The sequence below is a fragment of the Doryrhamphus excisus genome, linkage group LG13, assembly GCF_037039965.1.
Source record: "Doryrhamphus excisus strain RoL-2023G ecotype Guam linkage group LG13, RoL_Dexc_Guam_v1.1, whole genome shotgun sequence".
In the NCBI taxonomy this organism is placed as follows: Eukaryota; Metazoa; Chordata; class Actinopteri; order Syngnathiformes; family Syngnathidae; genus Doryrhamphus; species Doryrhamphus excisus.
The window spans coordinates 800,774-819,395 of record NC_136369.1 but is presented as its reverse complement, the minus strand read 5'-3'; the positions used below and the strand labels follow the sequence as shown (position 1 = coordinate 819,395).

Genomic DNA, 18,622 nt, shown 5'->3' with positions numbered 1-18,622 from the left:
AAGAATAATGGGAGTGAAGCGCCTATCGATAGTTCCGGGGTGAATTATGTCCCGGTACGCTACCACGACAGGAGTGTATTTTTTAGTCTTTTAGGCCACATAAAACAAGAGGCGTTGACACCTCCTTACTGCCACCTACTGGCACCTTTGGCTACTGCACCCCACGTGATGTATGGAAGGTCACCCACCAAACGACCTCCTCGTTGAAGACCAGTTGATCTCATCAAGTACATTGGATCTTCAGAAAGGCCGTCAGTCACATCTCCACATAGCCGGCTGCCATTTGACGCCCCTGCACAACCTGAAGGGTCACAATGGCCCCCCTCCACTGTGCCGTTGGAGAACATCCCGCTGGAATCATCAGGACCATCAAAGGAGAACAGAACCTTCTTCCACCTTCCAACGTCCCATGGTCTTTCTTCTCCACCCTAAATCCTTCTCTGGCAGACGGAGTCTGATGGTTGGCGGACTGCAAGCCCCCCCAGCAGCGACCTTCACTCAGGCCGAGGGTGGTCCCGTGAGCTGGCGGACAGCCACCGGAATCCTCCGGCCTATTTTTGGGATCTTCCTTGACTCCTTTGCTCCACCGTCCTCGTGAGCACTGGCGCGCTGCCAGAGGCTTTGCTCACGCAGCACAACAATCCCACCGCCTTCAAAGAGGGAAAGCCCGCTGGCCTTCGCCATCCAGAGATGATGACGGAGTGACGACCTGACACTAAATCCTGCAATCTTAAAGGGGACCCGTGATGCTGATGTTGGGGCCCTTGTGTTGCGCTGTGGGCCCCTGCAGAGCAGCCCCCCACCATCACCGCACGCAAGGCTTTCTACGCCTTCCATAATCTGCACCTATTCCAGCTGTGATTGGTCACACTCCCAAAACTAAGCGGAGCAGCAGAGCGGGGAGGAGGGCAGGCCTCTGGGCACGCCCATAACAGTGACTTGTGATCAGCTGATGGTCAGCCGACTACCCATCAACCGCAAACTCTAACATTCTTCCTTTTGCAGTTTGAAGCTCTACTCGGAACCTCCTTGAGATCCGACAGTGCAGACATTCTGCATCAAGAAAAAAGCGGTTGAACATTTGATGATGCAAAAAAGTTGTCCTACCTAGTTCTGGAGCACTACTGTTGGTGTTTTCCCCGTGGAGATGTTGCCCCACAGTCCAAGTCCTGCAGCTTCATTTACCGCTGCTGTTCTCACCAGGACCCTTGCGATTGCCAAGCGGCTACGTCGGCGTATCGGCCAACCTTTCGTCTCGCACGCACCGCGACTCAACACTTCTTCGCTCATGGCTAATCAATCTGCACTTCCAGGAAACCTTCTCCCGCAGACTGAGCAGGCAGCAGGTTTTCCCCAGCGTGTGTTTTGGTGTGTCTTTTTAAATGGCCCTTGACAGAGAACCTTTTCCCACAGGCCGAGCAGGGAAAAGGTTTTTCTCCGCTGTGTATTCGTGTGTGGCTTTTGAGGTGTTCCTTGACAGAGAACCTTTTCCCACACACCGAGCAGGGAAAAGGTTTTTCTCCACTGTGTGTTCGTGCGTGGCTTTTCAAGTCTTGCTGCACAGAGAAACTTTTGCCGCAGACTGAGCAGGCAAAAGGTTTCTCTCCGGTGTGCCTCCTCAAGTGTGTTATCAAAGTGTCTTTCACCGAGAACACTTTACCGCAAATAGAGCAGCTGAAAGGTTTCTCTCCAGTGTGTGTTCTGCTGTGTTTGATAAGAACTGATTTCTGAGAGAATCTGCTGCCGCAGACGGAGCACATAAAAGGTTTCTCTCCCGTGTGCCTTCTCATGTGTTGAACCAACACGGAATGATAATTAAAACTGGTGTTGCAGACTGAGCAGGTGTATGGTTTCTCTCCTGTGTGCGTACTCGCGTGTCCTTTCAAGTGTGACTTCTGAAAGAATCCTTTGCCGCAAACCGAGCAGGTGAACGGTTTCTCTACATTGTGTGTCCTTGTGTGCGTCATCAAGTGGACCTTCTGAGAGAATCTTTTACCACAAACGGAGCACATGAATAGTTTTTCTCCTGTGTGATTTGTCATGTGCCTTTTCAGGTTTCCCTTGTTGACAAACGTTTTGTCGCACTGCGAGCATCGGAAGCGCGTGTCGCCAGCGTGACACGTCACATCGACTTGAGACTCTTCGTCGTCCGTGTCAGGCGAGTGTGACGTTGCGTCGTCGCCGTCTGATAGCGTCGCTACAAGGTTGTCTGCTGGTGGTCCTCCACGGTGGTCTCCGGCAACGCCTCCTTCATCATCTTCACTCTTCACAACGACACGGATCACCGGGAACTCCTCCTTTCCTTCCACATACTCCGCCTCCTGACTGATGCTGTGATGCTGCTCTTCCTCTTTGATGTGGGGGGGCTGCGGCTCCTCTTCTTCCTCTTTGATGTGGGGGGGCTGGGGCTGGGTCTCCTCCTCTTCCGCTTTCACGTGGGGGGGCTGGGGCTGGGTCTCCTCATCTTCCACTTTCATGTGGGCAGGCCGCGGCTCCTCCTGCTTGGGGGGAAAATCCCCTTCACTGATGTCTGCGGGACACAAGAAGACAAACACTTTGGAAAAGTGAAGATGAAACGTGAGGGAATAGAAGTAGTGTCTGCAGCGGTTTGGGGGCCGGGGGCCGGGGGGACATTCATTGGACAACAATATGTCTCCGCATTTACGGCAGTCGTGGCTTATACAAGCTTTGGGCTCTTCCAGGTTGTTCATACGATGTCGCTGTGGGGGGAGGCGGGGCCGCTAGCATACACACAATGCAGGAAATCTAGGCGACAGTGGGAGGAAAAACGATGAAAGCGCAGGGATGGAAATAAAGATGATGTGAAGTGAGACCACCACCAAGGATCGAGATGGAAATAAATAAACTAATACTAATAATAAACTAAAGAAAATATTGCATCATTATGATAAAATACATTACAGCTGTGCCTCCATCCAGACTTCCGCATTCAAAGTAACCCGTACGACGTTGTAAATGTTTTCCAACATGATTAGCACACCTAAATAGCCCAAAATAGCACACCTATGGTCACCATTACATGCGTATTATTCATTGATGACGGCCGGGAGCTGGAAAGCGAGTGATCAAGCCTCAAATAGATTTCTTCTAAATTTACCACTTCCACACACAATGAGGACCTTTTTCACTCTATGATGTGGGACACGCCATGGCGGACTTCATGACTTCAGATCAACACATTTATGTCTTAAAAGGTCTTATTGTCTCTTAGGATGTCTACAATATTGCATAATAGGGAAGTGGAAAGGTGCCTATAGGGGTGCTGTTTCATGTCTACAGGGCTCTAATAATGTTCATAAATATTTAGACAAGTTACATCTACTAAGAAGGGAATTTAAAGTGGGGGGTGAGACCGGGGGTGAGTGGACAAGGTCTGGCTGGACATACCCGTGCTTCTGAGGGGAGCCCCGTCTCTTTCTATGGCGAGTTGGTTGCCGACTTCCTGCGTGGTCGTCGTGTCGCAGAGACGCTGCAGACAGAAACGCTGATGAAAAAATGACAGTTCCTGATGGCTTCACAGTAAGATGTCACTACTGGTCAAAAAATGGGGTTGGGGGCGGGGGGCAGGTAAATACATTTTCAGCTGAGGACATGTCAGTGGTGTCCAAAGTGTGGCCCGGGGGCCATGTAAGACCCTTGGCACATTCTAAAAATACAAGAGAACAAAAAATTGCAGTAATTTTCCAAGAACTCCAAAGGATGATTGACCAACGTTGGTTAAAAATACTCTTTGTAATTTGTAATCTACATTGTTCCATTTTTGGATTGTTGTTTCTCAAAAATGATATTTAAAATGCACAGCGGCCATGACGGGCGAGCTCTTGCAGTTAAGCTACGTTTCCAGAACCGCCGTCATCAGGGTGACACCTCTCGGCTGCACCAACATGGCGCCATACGAGACCTGGGGCGTCTAGGGTTGGGCTTGGTACCTGGTACAAGTTATGGTTGGTACCCTAACTTGGTCCAGGGGGGTCCACCCTGGACTGGTGGGATAGGCTCCAGCATACCTCCACCCTAGTGAGGATAAGTGGCATAGAAAATGGATGGAACGGAGAACTTGCAGAACATGGCCGTGATTGGTGGCCCTGAAAACACAGAATGGGAACCAACTGGAGTTCACCCAATCCCCCCCCCCAGCACACACGGCTGTGAAGGATGTTTATATAACTTGGTTTTACAGCCTTACAGTATCGCCGAGATATGTGAACTTCCAGCAGCATCACAACATTTTGGCAGGACTATGAACCAAGTCCACCATCTGCCCGGGGAAGCGTTTCCATTCTCTGTATCAGCTGAGAGGTGGCACCCCCGTGACGCCCCCTCCGGAAACGAGGCTGAGCTGCAAGAGCGAGTTTTCATTCCGGCAAATTTACTCTGCGCTTCCAGAGCTCTAACCAGGTGGAGGACAATTCCAAACAAGATGGAGCATATTCAGGCCAAGTTGCTGAATCATGCCAGGGAGGCTTTGAGCTGTCAGGATGCCGCCCTTGGGGGAAAACATCTGGAGACCCCCGGTGTATGTGTTTTGGTTTTTGTACGCTCCAGATTTGGTTTTGGTCAAAAATGTTGAGAAAGATGTTGCCCCGGTTTCCACACATCATATGGGTCACCGTAGAAACAAAGCAGTCCGTGTGCGGGTTCCACAGGTACTGAACACGTTTATTTACAAAAGTACTTTAGATGAAACACGATGCCAGACTTCAAATATGAAAATAGGACGAACGTGCGCCAGAACGAAGACCAAGCAAAGCTAGCATCTACAAGTAGTCGTGGTCCGGGGCGTAACACAGCATGGCCATCCTGTGCCTGTCCTCTGCGCCGCAGACGGTCCCCGCGGGCGGCGGATCCTCCGGGTCCTCTGCGTAGTCGGAAGCCGCTTCGTCCCCCCGAGCTTCTTCCGGCTCGAGCACATCCCCGCTGCTCAGGCAGATGTTGTGCAGGACCGTACAGCAGGCGATGACCTCCGGGACGTAGAGGACGTCCACCTCCAGAGCCTTTAAGAAAATAGACCTCCACCTGGTCTCCATGATGCCGAAAGCTCTCTCCACGACACAGCGGGCTTTAGAGAGGTGGCCGTTAAAGCGGGCCTGGAGGTGGTTGCGGACCGGGTGCCTGTAGGGGGTCATGAGGGCGATGGGTTGTCGGAGGCAAGGGTAGACGCCGTCCCCAACGATGCAGAAGCCGGGTGGCGGGTATTTCCGCTGAGCGTAGATGGGGCTGTGCTTCAGCACCTTGGTGTCCCGCGCGGACCCGGGGAAGCCGATGAACACGTCCAGGAACTTGGCCGTGTGGTCACAGATGGCCTGAAACTGCAGCGAATGGAACAGCTTGGGGTTGAGGTACCCGGCCGCTTCCTCCAGGGGCGGCTTGACACGGACGTGGCAGCCCCCGATGCTGCCGACCACCCTGCTGAAGGCCGCCGACCCGGCCAAGCGGGCAAAGCCGGCACCCAGCGGGGCCAGATCCTCGGCAGACGGAAGGCTGACCACCCGGGGGAGGAGAGCGCGGATCTTCCCGCTTGTTCTGTGGACGGCGCGGTGCACGCTGGTTCGGGGCATGTCGAACGCTCGGCCGACCACTCGGTAGGAGGCGCCGCTGGCCAACCAGAACAGAAAGACCAGGGTCTCGATCACGGGCCCCCAGCCGTGGTCACACTGGGTCCCGAGGAGGTCCATCAGGGCAGAGAAGGAGGCCCTGGAGAGACGGAAGTCTGGCCTCATGTCGCTCTGCCCGTCAAAGTAGAGCGCCAGTAACGGCACCGTGTTGTTGATCCTGCAGTAGCGCCGTGGGTGGGGAGGCTGGAAGGACAAGGGGGGGTTAATAACCTAGAGCAGGTTACCTCAGGCGGGTGCATTCAGTGTCGTCAGTCGCTCCTGTTTACGTTTGGTTCATGATGTGAAACATTTGGGGGGGGGGGGGGGGGGGGCAAACACGCAATAAAGGAAGAAATCAAACCTTTTTCCACCGTTGAATTCAAGAAAAAACTGCAACACGGCTTCGTCCTCTCGGTGAAAGAGTTTCTTATTGCGATCAACGTCACTCTTTTCCTCCATTTTCCTCCATTCTGATGGTTTTTATTCCCCAAATATTTCATCTTTCAAATGTTCTTCCTGAAATATTACGACTTTATTCTCGTAACACTTTTATATTTCTCGTTCAGTTATATTTTTACAATGTGGGCAGGCCAATAGAAAAAAAATATTCCCGGGCCGCAATTTGGACACCCCCGCGTCTAACGTCCCAAATTATGCTGCAACGCCACTGACTCCGCCCCTTCCAGCTCGACGTGGCTAAGCTGGGGGGCGTGTCATTGGCAAGGTAGCACCTACACAAGCCGCTAGCTTCACGTGCACGACGCCATTGCTAAATAGCCCGTGTCTCCCTCCTTTGCAACACCCCTTCCGGCATGCAAGACGACCGCAGCTCCATTTTAATAGAAGGGTTATAGAAGCCATAGAAGGGTTGGCGATGATGTCATCGATGGGCGTCTCCATTAAGAAGGAAGTGGGGTGTGACAGTAAAGCATTGAGGGGAGCACCGTCAAAAGTGTACACAGAGTACACGGTACACGTACTAACGTGTACTGACGCTACAGTACATTCCGAAACTAGGCTAGGCCAGCTACGTCCCAGGTGAGGGTCTGCATGCTTTGCATGATGAAATGTCTGGCAACAACACAAACGCTTGTTTAGAAATATCCTCCATGTTGGGGAAACACATGCATGATGGACGATGGCGCTAATGACGCTAATGACGTAACGACGCCAATAATAGATCGCAGTCCCATGGCAAACACTGAATGTTACTGTGGTTAATAATAAAAGGTTTACCTCTGGTCCGCTCCGTGTCGGGAAATAAATCTGTCGACGGTTGACCTCCTCTTCTCTTTCCGGCAACAAACAAAAAAAGATCCTAAAACAAGCTGGGCTCCTTTGGTTCACATTTTGCTTCCCTTCTCTTTATCTGCCTACTTGACTTTGATTTTGGACATGTGGAACTGGGAACTGATGATGTGATCACTCAATTGTAATCTGATGCATCACATGCAATAAAAGCACTACCGTTACCAAGACACGTGACCAAGCAGGAAGTGTTCCGCAGGCCCTGAATTCGGACGCAGCCAAGTCAAACTCAATGAATACTTCAGCCAACCGGAAAGGAAAAGACACAACAGGACAGCAACTTCAAGCTAACCGACCAATTAGACAAAGTCAAACCAGTCAATCTTCGAGCTGTCCCATTTGGTCTCAAATATTCATATTTGAACGCTATACTGCTGTCCCACGTGGATTATTATCGGTACACTTCCGGTAAATGCCTCTCTCGAGACAGCTCCTTTCCTTTCTAACCGCTAGCCAAGATGGCGGCCATTGAGGGTGGTAAGTGTGTTCATGGCTGCGCACTCACCTTGTCGAGTGCAACATCCGGGTACTGGCGGCTCACTGCATTTGGCCGCACTCAAAAAGTCCAAGTGCGGAAGTGCGCGAACGGACGGCTTGTGTGGGCTAAACACGTTACGGTCTGACGTTAAAGCCCCGATCGAAGGCACAACATACAAGCAGCAGCATCGTACACGACCCGGAAACGAACCCCGATAACTTAACGTAGAGTTGGCTCGTCTTCGTTTTGATACAACTGTTAGCGTTAGCTTGTGCTACGAGGCTAACGCAAAGAAACGAGCAACTTACGCTTCCCTCTTCTGTCGCTCGAACAGTTGGCACGGACCCATCTTTCACACTCAGCCTCAGTGCCAGTCCGGCGTCGTACTGGCCCAGGTTGCTGAAGCAGTCCGCCGTGAAGTGGTTGGCACAGACGAAAAGACTTTTGCCGAAGGACGCCGGGACGTTTCCGTCGTAAATAAAATGAATCCACTTGGCTCGGACGTCCTTCGTGTTTGGGACGCGGTGCAAGGATCGGTGCCGGTCCGTGCAGCCAACGACACTGCAGTTCTGCTTTGGTTTGGGCTTGGTCATGGTTCCGTCCAGTCCCGTCGAGTCCCGCCGTCTCTGGCGACTGAAGAAAATGGCGGATGGGCGGATCGATCCAAATGTCGATTCATCCACACAGTGGGCGATATCACATTTCTCTACTCGACGTTTGCCACAAGTACCTGTTTTGGTGGTCAGTGTTCTACTAAGTCAGGGGAGGCGGCGGTGGACAAGAAGTCCAAATAGTTTAGCACCACTGAGGCGACATTGTTAGCAACGTTAGCACAAAGTAAAAGAGCCCATGTTGGATGTCCTTACCCTCATTTTATTGTCTTATTGTCTGCTGGTGTTGCCTTCAATTGCTCACAAATAGGTTGTGTATTTTCAAGTATTTGGGGGGGTTCAAACTGTCTTTTGTTGTCATGATTGACACATTCAAAATGTTCCATCTTCAGACCGTAGACCGATGTCTACCATAGTTCCTCCAGTACATGGCAGTGATGATGATGATGATGATGAAGTCATCCCCTAATTTGCATGGGTGGCCATTATGGACAATGTTATGTCATTCCTTTAAAAAACAAGTTGTACATATATTTACGTTGTTGGTGTCAACAGTTCTGCTTTTTATTCCTTTTTGCTTTGTTATTCCACTTTGCTGTGTTTTATTCCACCCACCAGAAAATGCAGATAATGAGCCACAGTCCACAACTAGCCCCCAGGCTGCAGTTTGGACACCATTGTCTTCCTGTGTCCAGCCTCTTCACGAATCCCCGTCGTCACAGCGTGGGCAGCGTACCGCCACGTCACGCCACACCACGCCACACCACACTACACCTCGCCCCTCCCAACCCCCCGGCTGGTGGAGGTGTCCTGCACGTCCACATCGCCAAGTGTCGCCTTCCATGGCCGCTTGTACTTGATGACGGCGGAAACGACCCAGCTCTGCCGTCTGAACCTTCATCCATCCGTTTTCCACCACGTCCTGTTTGACGGCCACTGGCAGCTGGAGCCTATCCCAGCTGGAGCCTATCCCAGCTGGAGCCTATCCCAGCTGGCGGGAGGCAGTACTGTACAGCATCTCCCGACGTGTTCGCATTTCAGGAAGCGACTACTCACGGTAGGCTAGTGTGTCTTCTTCTAACATGTTTGGCCAAGACCGAGCGGACGCTAAAGCTGGCGTCGCAGAAGGAGCAGGAGTACGGCTTCTCTCCCGTGTGAGTTCTTGTGTGGATCTTCAGATATCCTTTCTGAGAGAAGCTTTTCCCACAAACGGAGCAGCCAAAAACGCCGTCCCGGCTATGTGTTCTGGTGTGTCTGCTCAGATTTCCCTTCTGGGAGAATTTTTCACCACAGACCAAGCAGGTGTGAGGTTTCTCTCCGGTGTGCGTCCTCATGTGTTGAACCAACGCCGAGCGAGCGCTGAAACTGGTCTCGCAAACTGAGCAGGAATGCGGTTTCTCCCCGCTGTGCGTTCTTCCGTGTCTGCTCAAATGTCCTTTTATTGTGAAGGCTTTACCGCACACAGAGCATACGTAGGGTCTCTCTCCTGTGTGGTATCTCATGTGGGTTTCAAGAGCTCCCTTCTTGCCGAAGCTCTTGTCGCAGTGGTGGCATTTCAAGCGTGTGTTGTCAGGGTGACATGTCATATCAGCTGTAGAGTCTTCATCATCATCATCAGTGTCAGGAGAGTGTGACGTCGTGTGCTCACTATCTGATAGTGGAGCTAAGAGCTTGTCTGCTGGTGATCCTCCACAGTGGTCTCCATCAGCTTCTGTTGCTCCCTCTTGACTGACGCTGAGTTCCTCCTCCTCCTCTTTAATGCGGGGGAGCGCCGGCTCTTCCTCTTTGAGGTGCAGGGGCGGTGGCTGCCCCTCTTCCTCTTTAATGTGGGGAGGCTCTGGCTCCTCCGCCACCAGCCTGGAGCTCCACTCCTGCTGCTCAAGGAGACCATCTTCTTCACTGGCATCTGCAGGACGCAAGAAGACAGCACACCTGCCATTAACAGAGCTTCATTCTTGTGGAGCAGGAATTCTGCCTGGTTGCCAAGGAATATCACGGCCACGTCTGGGAATGATGGATGCGAATCTTATTTCTAATCCCATAAAATCATCTTGTGGTTATTATTCGCAATTGAGTTTTACACGTCAACTTAAGGACAACGATCACAAGGACAGAAAACGTGGAGATGCATGAAGTTGTGCTGCAAAATGTGGAAGGAACTGACCGAGACCCCCCCCCCACCCCCCAGCTAATGGTGGCATAAAGATTGGATATCGTTCACATCGGTATCGTTTTTTTTCTGATGTTATTGGCGCGTGAGAATCGTCTTCCTCTTTGGGTTTTTCCCTCCAAACATGTCTTCTGCATCTGTCGCTCTCATGTCCTCCTTCACTACATCCATAGACCTTCTCTGTGGTCTTCCTCTACGCCTCCTACCTGGTAGCATCCTTCTACCAATATATTGACTATCTCTCCTCTGGACACGTCCCAACCATCTCAGTCTGGCCGAAAGGACTTTATCTCCAAGGCCTCTAACATGTAATGTCCCTCTGATGTACTCCTTCCTGATCCTATCCATCCTGGTCACTCCCAATGAGAACCTCAGCATCCTCATCTCTGCTACCTCCAGTTCTGCTTCCTGTCTCCAGACCAAACAACATGGCTGCTCTCACCACAGTTTTGTATACCTTTCCTTTCCTTTTAGCTGAACTCTTCTATCACATGACGCCTGACACGTTTCTCCACCCGTTCCACACGCTTCTTCACCTCCTTTTCACTATCTCCATTCTCCCGGACTACTTCAAATTCTCCACCTTCTGTATCTCTTCTCCCTGTAACCTCACTCTTCCACTCGGGTCCCTCTCGTTCCCACACATATACTACGTCCTGCTGCGGCTAATCTTCATTCCTCTCCTTTCCTGGGCAAACCTCCACTCTTCCAGCATCTCCTCCACCTGTTCCCTCCTCTCACTACAAATCCCAACGTCATCTGCAAACATCACAGTCCATGAGAGTCCATGAGAATGAGTCTTTCTAAACCCAACCAAGACAAAACTATGGTTTTTATGGCTATTTTGTGGATACACAATGTTTACTACTACTACTACTACTAACACGGATGTTGCAGTATTTGTCTTAAATATGACGTCACTCTACAATTTGAGGGGAAGTATCTGTCATCAAATGCTGACCATCGCTCTTGGGGGTGTCAATCTCTTTCTGGTCACACGTGGTGGTCAAAAGGGTGTCTTTAAGAAGAGAATGGCAGTACAGACGTTACCAAACGGTTCGATACGATCCTACGGTTTCATTTGTTGATGTAGACGGGAGTCTTACGTCATAAAATGAAGAAAAGTGTCATTCTTTCAGTATCGGGCAACATCCATCATCTCATGATGGCGTTCAACTGGAGCTTGCTCACGGGCACAACAAAAGAATGAAACCAACCTGCAAATGCAAACACAACTTCCTGCTTCCTGAAAACGGCGTCCAGTAGTTGACGTTGTCGCTCGTTCTCCTCTTTTGTTCTAGAAAGTTCCTCCTCGTACTCTGCTATGGTTCTTTCCAACACTACAAATATTTCTTCAACAGCCGCAGTTAGTCGCTGATTCACCAACGCTCTCAGGATTTGGACCTGACACATTTTCACACGATCCCGACACTTTACACTCACACTCGGTCTCTGCTTTGGTCGACCACTTCCGTGTCTTTGTTAGCAGCTAGCCGGCCAAGCTAACCGGAAACGCTTCAAAGTTCTCCGAGAGTGAACTGCGTTTTCGCCGTTGTAGGCGACAGTTGACTACAAATATGGCGACATTCTATCTCCGTGTTTTCATCGGGCGTGTCGCGGTCCGTTGAGCACGTGACCGATGACGTTTAACACTCCACACGTCACCGCTGCTTGACGACGTTCCCTGTCGCTTGGCAACTTGCAGCTGGGATAGGCTCCAGCACCCCCGTGAGGATAAGCGGTAGAAATGGATGGAAGTTAGGGGAACGCCGTGAAGTCTAATTTTGATGTGGTTTCAGTACTGCATGGGCCGATGTACCCCCCCCCCCCCACGAGAGGTGGCGCAAGTGAAACCAAAAGTGCGCCGCCACTGGCCGGGATCATGTTAGCCTTAAAGGGAAAGTGTACTATTTTTCCGTTTATGAAACATGAACATGGTTTCATATCCACGCGATGACTTGCACATTCGGGATTACGGTATTGTAAGTGTATTACGGTATTGTAAGTGTATTACGGTATTTTGGTCATTTTAAGCATTGGTGGAACTTTCTTCCTGGGTGCGTTGTTGTCACACAGCAACGCAGAAAGGAACGCTACACCTCGCGTCCCAAACACTCACAGCAGCTCCGGAAGGGAGGTTACCCCCCACCACTGGCCTCGGGCATTGCAATGGAGCGTCGTGGTGAAGCTAGTCTCCAGCCGGCTAGTCGCTAGCTGTTGTGGTGTCACTATGCCAGGAATGTAGTTGTCAGCCGTTAGTAACCATCGCGTCGCCGTAGCTTGGTTGGCGTGCAGGTGGCATCATAAAAATGGACCGCCGTGGGCGCTTTTGAGGGTTTTTCAGATGGGCGGAACGGGTGCATCCCATCATGTGCATTCTTAGTTGCCTCTTTTAGCCGTTTTTATAGCTTTAGAAGGTAGAGAATGCTCAAGAGCGTTTTTGAACGGGGAAATAGCTTTGCGGGCCTGCGTATCCGTTAGGAGAGAGGAGATACCTCAGTCCGTGTGCCTCCTCACCCGAAACCACAGGAACATTGCAAAATGCTTCCTACAAGACAGACGGGACAAAACGTAACCACGCCGTTGAGGCCATTTACCCAACACTTGCATCATTTATTGTGGTGTATATCTGACACTCGTCTCTAGTCTAGAAGAAAGCAGTGCTTGTTTAGTGACAGGAAGTATCATCTACGTCTTACATGACAATCTATGTACAATAAAAGCACATCAGCGTGCGTGTTGGCCTCAGGCTGACGGACGTCATTCTAAGCCAGTTCAAGTCCCACGGCTTCATTGGCTGCTGCTGATGATCTCACCAGCAGGCTCTGTTCAGGAGACTTCTCCTGGAGTCTCTTCCATGGAGATGGGAGAGTCTCATCAGTCACACACACACACACGTCTTCTATGGAGTCTCCCCACACACACACACACACACACACACACGTGTCCATGTAGATGGTAGAGTCTAACCACACACACGTGTCCATGTAGATGGTAGAGTCTAACTACACACACACATACATCTTCTATGTAGATGGTAGAGTCTCACCACACACACGCATTCGGCTTAGGGTTTGCCGCTACTGCGTGGTGTGCGTCCTCATGTGGCGAACCATGGTGGAGCAGTCGATAAAGCTTTTGTTGCAGATGGTGCACGTGTACGGCTTTTCGCCGGTGTGCCTTCTCGTGTGTATTTTCATGTGCTCGCTCTGGGAGAAGGTTTTGCCGCAAAACGAACAGCTGAAAGGTTTTTCTCCCGTGTGCGTTCTCTTGTGTTTGTTCAAGGTCGACGGCTCTCGGAAGCTCTTGTTGCAGATAGTGCAGGAAAACGGTTTCTCTCCGGTGTGGGTTCTGGAGTGTTTCATCAAGTTGCCCTTCTCCGAGAAACCTTTGCCACAAACCGAGCAGATGTACGGCTGCTCCCCCGTGTGCTTCCTCATGTGGCGCGTCAGGTAGCTGCCGTAGGTGAAGGTCTTGTTGCACACGGGACATTTCAAGGTTTTGCTGTCGCCGGGACATCGATTGTCAGTTTTCGCGTCTTCGTCGTCTGTGTCAGGAGAGTGGGACGCATCCTCGCTATCTGACGGAGGCGCTCCCTCTGCTGGTGAACCTCCATAGCGGTCGCCATCAACTTCCGTTTTCACCCAGTGGGCCGAGCTGCTGCTTGCGAGCTCCGCCCCCCTCTTCTCCTCACGCTGACCTTTGTCTTCGTCATCGTCAGCGTTCACGATAACACGAACCACCGGGAACTTGGTGAAGTCCCCCTCCTCCAGAGTCCACACTTCACTGTGGGTGGGCTCTGGCTCCATCTCCTCATCTTCAATGTGGCCGGGCTCCAGCTCCTCCTCTTCCTCTTTAATGTGGGGAGGCCGGGGCTCCTCCAGCTGCACCCTGGAGCTCCACTGCTGCTGCTGCTGCTGCTCAGGGGGAAGATCTTCTTCGTCCACATCTGCAGGACACAAGGTGCATGTTAGCATCATATCTGGCAGAAGCTGCAACCACACGCCTGGAGTCCACATCATCTCACCGTGAAAGAACCACCACGCTTTGATGTATTACGTCAGTGGGCTACCACCACTGCTGCCCATGGGCACATCGGCCGCAGTGTCGGGAAAATACTTATATTAAATACTTAATACTTGTGAAACTTTGCTTTTATGGTGACTCCATACATTTAAGTCAAGGGTCTACATTATCAATCACTTCTGCTCAGCTTATGCGGGCCAAAATTATTTATTAGCACTGTAGCTTAGCATACTGTCCACATTCCACTGGAGGTTAAGTGAATGTGGCGCCGTTTCCCTCAGAGAATAAAGTCCTTTGATACTCTTTCACGGTATTCATTTGGAAAGGGAAAACCCTGATGAGAATGATAAGATAAAATAAGATGATAATGGTAACGGTAATTGTCCAGCTAAGGACGTTTACATGCGACCATACAGTTTCAGATAAGTCACACGTCGATACCGTCCCAAAATGGCGACCACTGTGCGCACGCGCAGTGTTGCTCAGCTCCAGCCTATGCAAGGCCTGGGGCCTCGTCGTTACAAAAAAGATGAAGCGTCATTTTTTTAATGACGAATGTGCGAGAGGAAGGAAGAAACATACCCGCTCTTTGTAGTTCATCCTCTGGCTTGAAAATGGCGTCCAGCATTTGACGTTGTCGCTCGTTCTCCTCCTTTGTTCGAGAAAGTTCCCCCTCGTACTCCGCTATCATGACTTCGAACAGTCCAAATATTTCTTCAACAGCCGCAGTTAGCCGCTGATTGAGCAACGCTCTCAGCATTTGCACTTTACACATTTTCGGACAATCTCAACACTTGATCTCAATCGCTTGATCTCTGCTTAGCGACGTGTTGACAACTTCCGCGGCTCTTTGTTAGCAGCTAGCAAGCTAAGCTAGCGTGAGAAGCTTCAAAGTGCACGCAGGCGAGTCGATCTGAAACGAGAGGAATCTTTGCTCAGCCACACGACATAAATAACGCACAGGGCCGTTCACGAAGCAGCGAACGATGCCGCGATGGCAGCAAAAACGAGGAGTTACCTTGCTAACGTTTTGTCTTCGCTTTTGCCTCCACGATGGGGGTCACAATGGGAAGAATGGGGACGGTGAAATACTGCCCTCTACCGGAAACGCTTGGTTACTACACACTGCAGTGACCAATTACGTTCGAGCAGAAAGATCCAGCTTGTTGGGTTTGAACAGGGGTGTCCAAAGTGCGGCCCGGGTCTTTTTCCCAACGGTCCGCCGCACATTCTAAACGTATAGTTTAACCCAAAAGGTTGTATTTGTACATGAAGGTTGTGGTGCCCTGGAATGTTGGAGCTTTGTACAATTTTTGGAGTTGAAATGTTGAATTATTGTTTGAAAACCGTAATATGAACAACAAAACACTGAATAAAACTGGATATATTAGTATTATTAAATATGATGTGATTAAAGTCTTAACATTGATCACTTCTGTGTGTGTTTGTTAGCAGCCAGCAAGCTAAGCTGGCATGAGAAGCTTCAAAGTGCCCACGGGCGATGCGATCTGAAGCAAGAGGAATGTTTGTTGAGCCATATCATGAATAAATAATGGATATGGGCATGCACAAAGAAGAATGGACGTCTTCGCTTTTGCTTCTATGAACAAGGTAAAATGCTGCCATCTAGCGGAAACGCTTGGTTACTGCACACTAACACGCCTAATTACGGACCACCACGATGATACTCGTCTTAGAAAAGGGGGTGTCCTAATTGCGGCCCGAGTCTGTTTTTAAACGGCCCGCGGCACATTCCAAAATTAGACTTTAACATGAAATAACAAAATAAAATAAAAATGAAAAGATCAGCAGTAGTCTGACAAGAATCAATCAAAATACTAAGAGAAAAGGTTTGTAATTTGTTTGTAATTGTACAATAACATTGTGATGGTCATTTCAGTAGCGTACAGCTGAAATATTGAACAATTGTTTTCAGGTCGTAATGATATGAACAACAAAGAAAACACTGAATAAAGTTGGAATTTTTGGAAAATGCTAGAAAAATTATAATATGATATGACGTCATGAGAATAAAGTCAAAATCTTTTGGGATTAAAGTCACGAATTACCAGAAAAAACAAGAATAAATATGAAATAATCGGAAAAAACAAACTTCATTTTCGTAGCATAGAGTTGAAATATAAAATATTTTAAAGCATTTTAACTACAATTCTTAATATTACAAGAAACAAACAAAACACGGTTGAAATGTTTGTTAAACAGTGAAATGACGAAGTTAGTAACATTATGTTATATTATATTATGGGAGGTACACTTTACTCATCCAGACTAAATTTCTTTTCAATCCAAATCATGAAGACAAACAACAGAGAATTTAGCATCGAAGTCAGCATCACTTTATTTTATGTCTTTAAATCCTGCAGCTTGACTTTCCGCACTTGGGAGGTCACTGAGGGAAATGTCCGCCGCGGGCTGCCGTGGCCAAAACAACTCAGCGTGGAGTCCAAACTTGCCTTGCAGACCGAACAGACGCTGTCTTTCCTTTGGCTTCCACAATGGGGAGAATAAGGAGGCGAAATGCTGCCATCTACCGGAAACTTGGGGACTACGCACCACAGTTGCTAATTAGCACGTGACAACTCTTTAAATGGAACAACCGCTGATCAAAGATCCTCTATATGACGCCTGGAGTTCCAGGCGCTTTTTAAGGCAAACGAACCTAAATACTGGTCAAAGATTGTGGATGCGACAAGAATGCTCTGCCTGTTTTTAAATACTGCAAACTTCTTCTGTATTACCAATGTGCTCTGCTATTTTTAAAGATGGAGTGCACAATCCTGATCGAAGATCATCTATACAACAAGAGTCGCCAAGAAGACATGCTGCAAAACCGGCTGTGAAAGTAGAGGAGGCAAAGGCCAACAAGAGGTCTATGATGACTTCTACGCTAGGTTGAACAGGAAGGAGGAAGCGATGGATCTCTACAGGTTGGCAGGGCAGAAAGACGGAGATGGGAAGGACTTCCAGCAGGTTATGGTGGTCAAAGATAGGAATGGAAGGGTACTGACAGATGCCAGTGTGGGATGGGAAGATGGAAAGACTACTTTAAAGAGTTGATGAATGAGGAATAGGAGAGAGAAGGAAGAGTAGAAGAGGTGTCTGCTGGGAACCAGGAAGTAGCAAAGACAGGTAAACAGGAAGTGAGAAGGGCATTGATGGTCTACCTGTGGAGGTATGAAGTGTCTAGGAGAAGGTAGCAGTAGAGTTCCTGACCGGGTTGTTCAATGGGATCTTAGGTGGTGAGAAGATGCCTCAGGAATGGAGGAGAAGTGTGTTGGTGGCCATTTTGAAGAACAAGGGCGATGTGCCGAGCTGTGGCAGCTCCAGAGGTATAAAGCTAATGAGTCGTAGCATGAAGTTATGGAAAGAGTAGTTGAAGCCAGACTAAGGACAGAAGTCAGCATCTGGGAGCAGCAGTGTGGTTTCATGCCAACAAAGAGTACTACAGATGCAGTATTTGCTTTAAGAATGTTCATAGAGAAGTACCTCAAGGTGTTTGTAGATGTGGAGAAAGCCAAGGCCGGGGTGCCTAGAGAGGAACTGTGGTATTGCATGAGGAAGTCTGGAGGGACAGAGAAGAATGTGGTGGTGGTGCAGGACATGGATGAGGACTGGAAGACAGGGGGAAGATGTGCTGGAGGTGGGACTGCATCAGGGATCGGTTCTGAGCCCCTTCCTGTTTGCTATGGTGATGGACAGGCTGAAGATGAGCTTAGACAAGAATCTCCATGGACTGTGATGTTTGCAGATGACGTTGGGATTTGTAGTGAGAGTAGCGAACAGGTGCAGGAGATGCTGGAAGAGTGGAGGTTTGCCCAGGAAAGGAGAGGAATGAAGATTAGCCGCAGCAGGACGTAGTATATGTGTGGGAACGAGAGGGACCCGAGTGGAAGAGTGAGGTTACAGGAGAAGAGATACAGGTGGAGAATTTGAAGTAGTCCGGGAGAATGGAGATAGTGAAAAGGAGGTGAAGAAGCGTGTGCAGGCGGGAGGGAACGGGTGGAGAAACGTGTCAGGCGTCATGTGATAGAAGAGTTCAGCTAAAAGGAAAGGAAAGGTATACAAAACTGTGGTGAGAGCAGCCATGTTGTTTGGTCTGGAGACAGGAAGCAGAACTGGAGGTAGCAGAGATGAGGATGCTGAGGTTCTCATTGGGAGTGACCAGGATGGATAGGATCAGGAAGGAGTACATCAGAAGGATATAACTTGTGTCAGGCGTGATGTGATAGAAGAGTTTCAGCTCAACATTCAGGGAATATGTGGCTCCTCCTCTTCCTCTTTAAGGTGTGTGGGGGGGGGGGGCACACACTTCACTCCTACACAATAAAAGTGCATATTCTGACCCAAAAATACGCAGTAATTGAGTTTCCTTGGAGCGTTTAATAAGTGACCA

General features: G+C 49.6%; 1 protein-coding gene across 1 annotated transcript; it reads right to left on the bottom strand.

The window, feature by feature from the left end:
• Positions 1-208: 208 nt before the first annotated feature.
• On the bottom strand, positions 209-15,342 carry LOC131139736 (uncharacterized). Its single transcript, XM_078795828.1, has 9 exons — positions 15,227-15,342; positions 14,791-15,121; positions 13,267-14,131; positions 11,400-11,659; positions 11,144-11,200; positions 9,066-9,918; positions 7,710-8,154; positions 3,409-3,490; positions 209-2,530 (listed from the first exon to the last, which is right to left on the bottom strand). Exons 2-9 carry the CDS (start codon positions 14,981-14,983, stop codon positions 1,293-1,295), a joined length of 3,993 nt encoding a protein of 1,330 aa, XP_078651954.1. The 5' UTR covers positions 14,984-15,121; positions 15,227-15,342; the 3' UTR covers positions 209-1,292.
• Between the last annotated feature and the right edge of the window lie 3,280 nt (positions 15,343-18,622).

What these genes read in the sequence shown, in the direction of transcription:
- LOC131139736 (XM_078795828.1), bottom strand. Translation starts at nt 14,983, where the DNA reads ATGTGTAAAGTGCAAATGCTGAGAGCGTTGCTCAATCAGCGGCTAACT. An exon ending in GGATGAACTACAAAGAGCGG is followed by an intron (nt 14,132 to 14,790) that starts GTATGTTTCTTC and finishes TGTGTCCTGCAG; the next exon opens with ATGTGGACGAAGAAGATCTT. An exon ending in GGCTCCCCTCAGAAGCACGG is followed by an intron (nt 2,531 to 3,408) that starts GTATGTCCAGCC and finishes TGTGTCCCGCAG; the next exon opens with ACATCAGTGAAGGGGATTTT.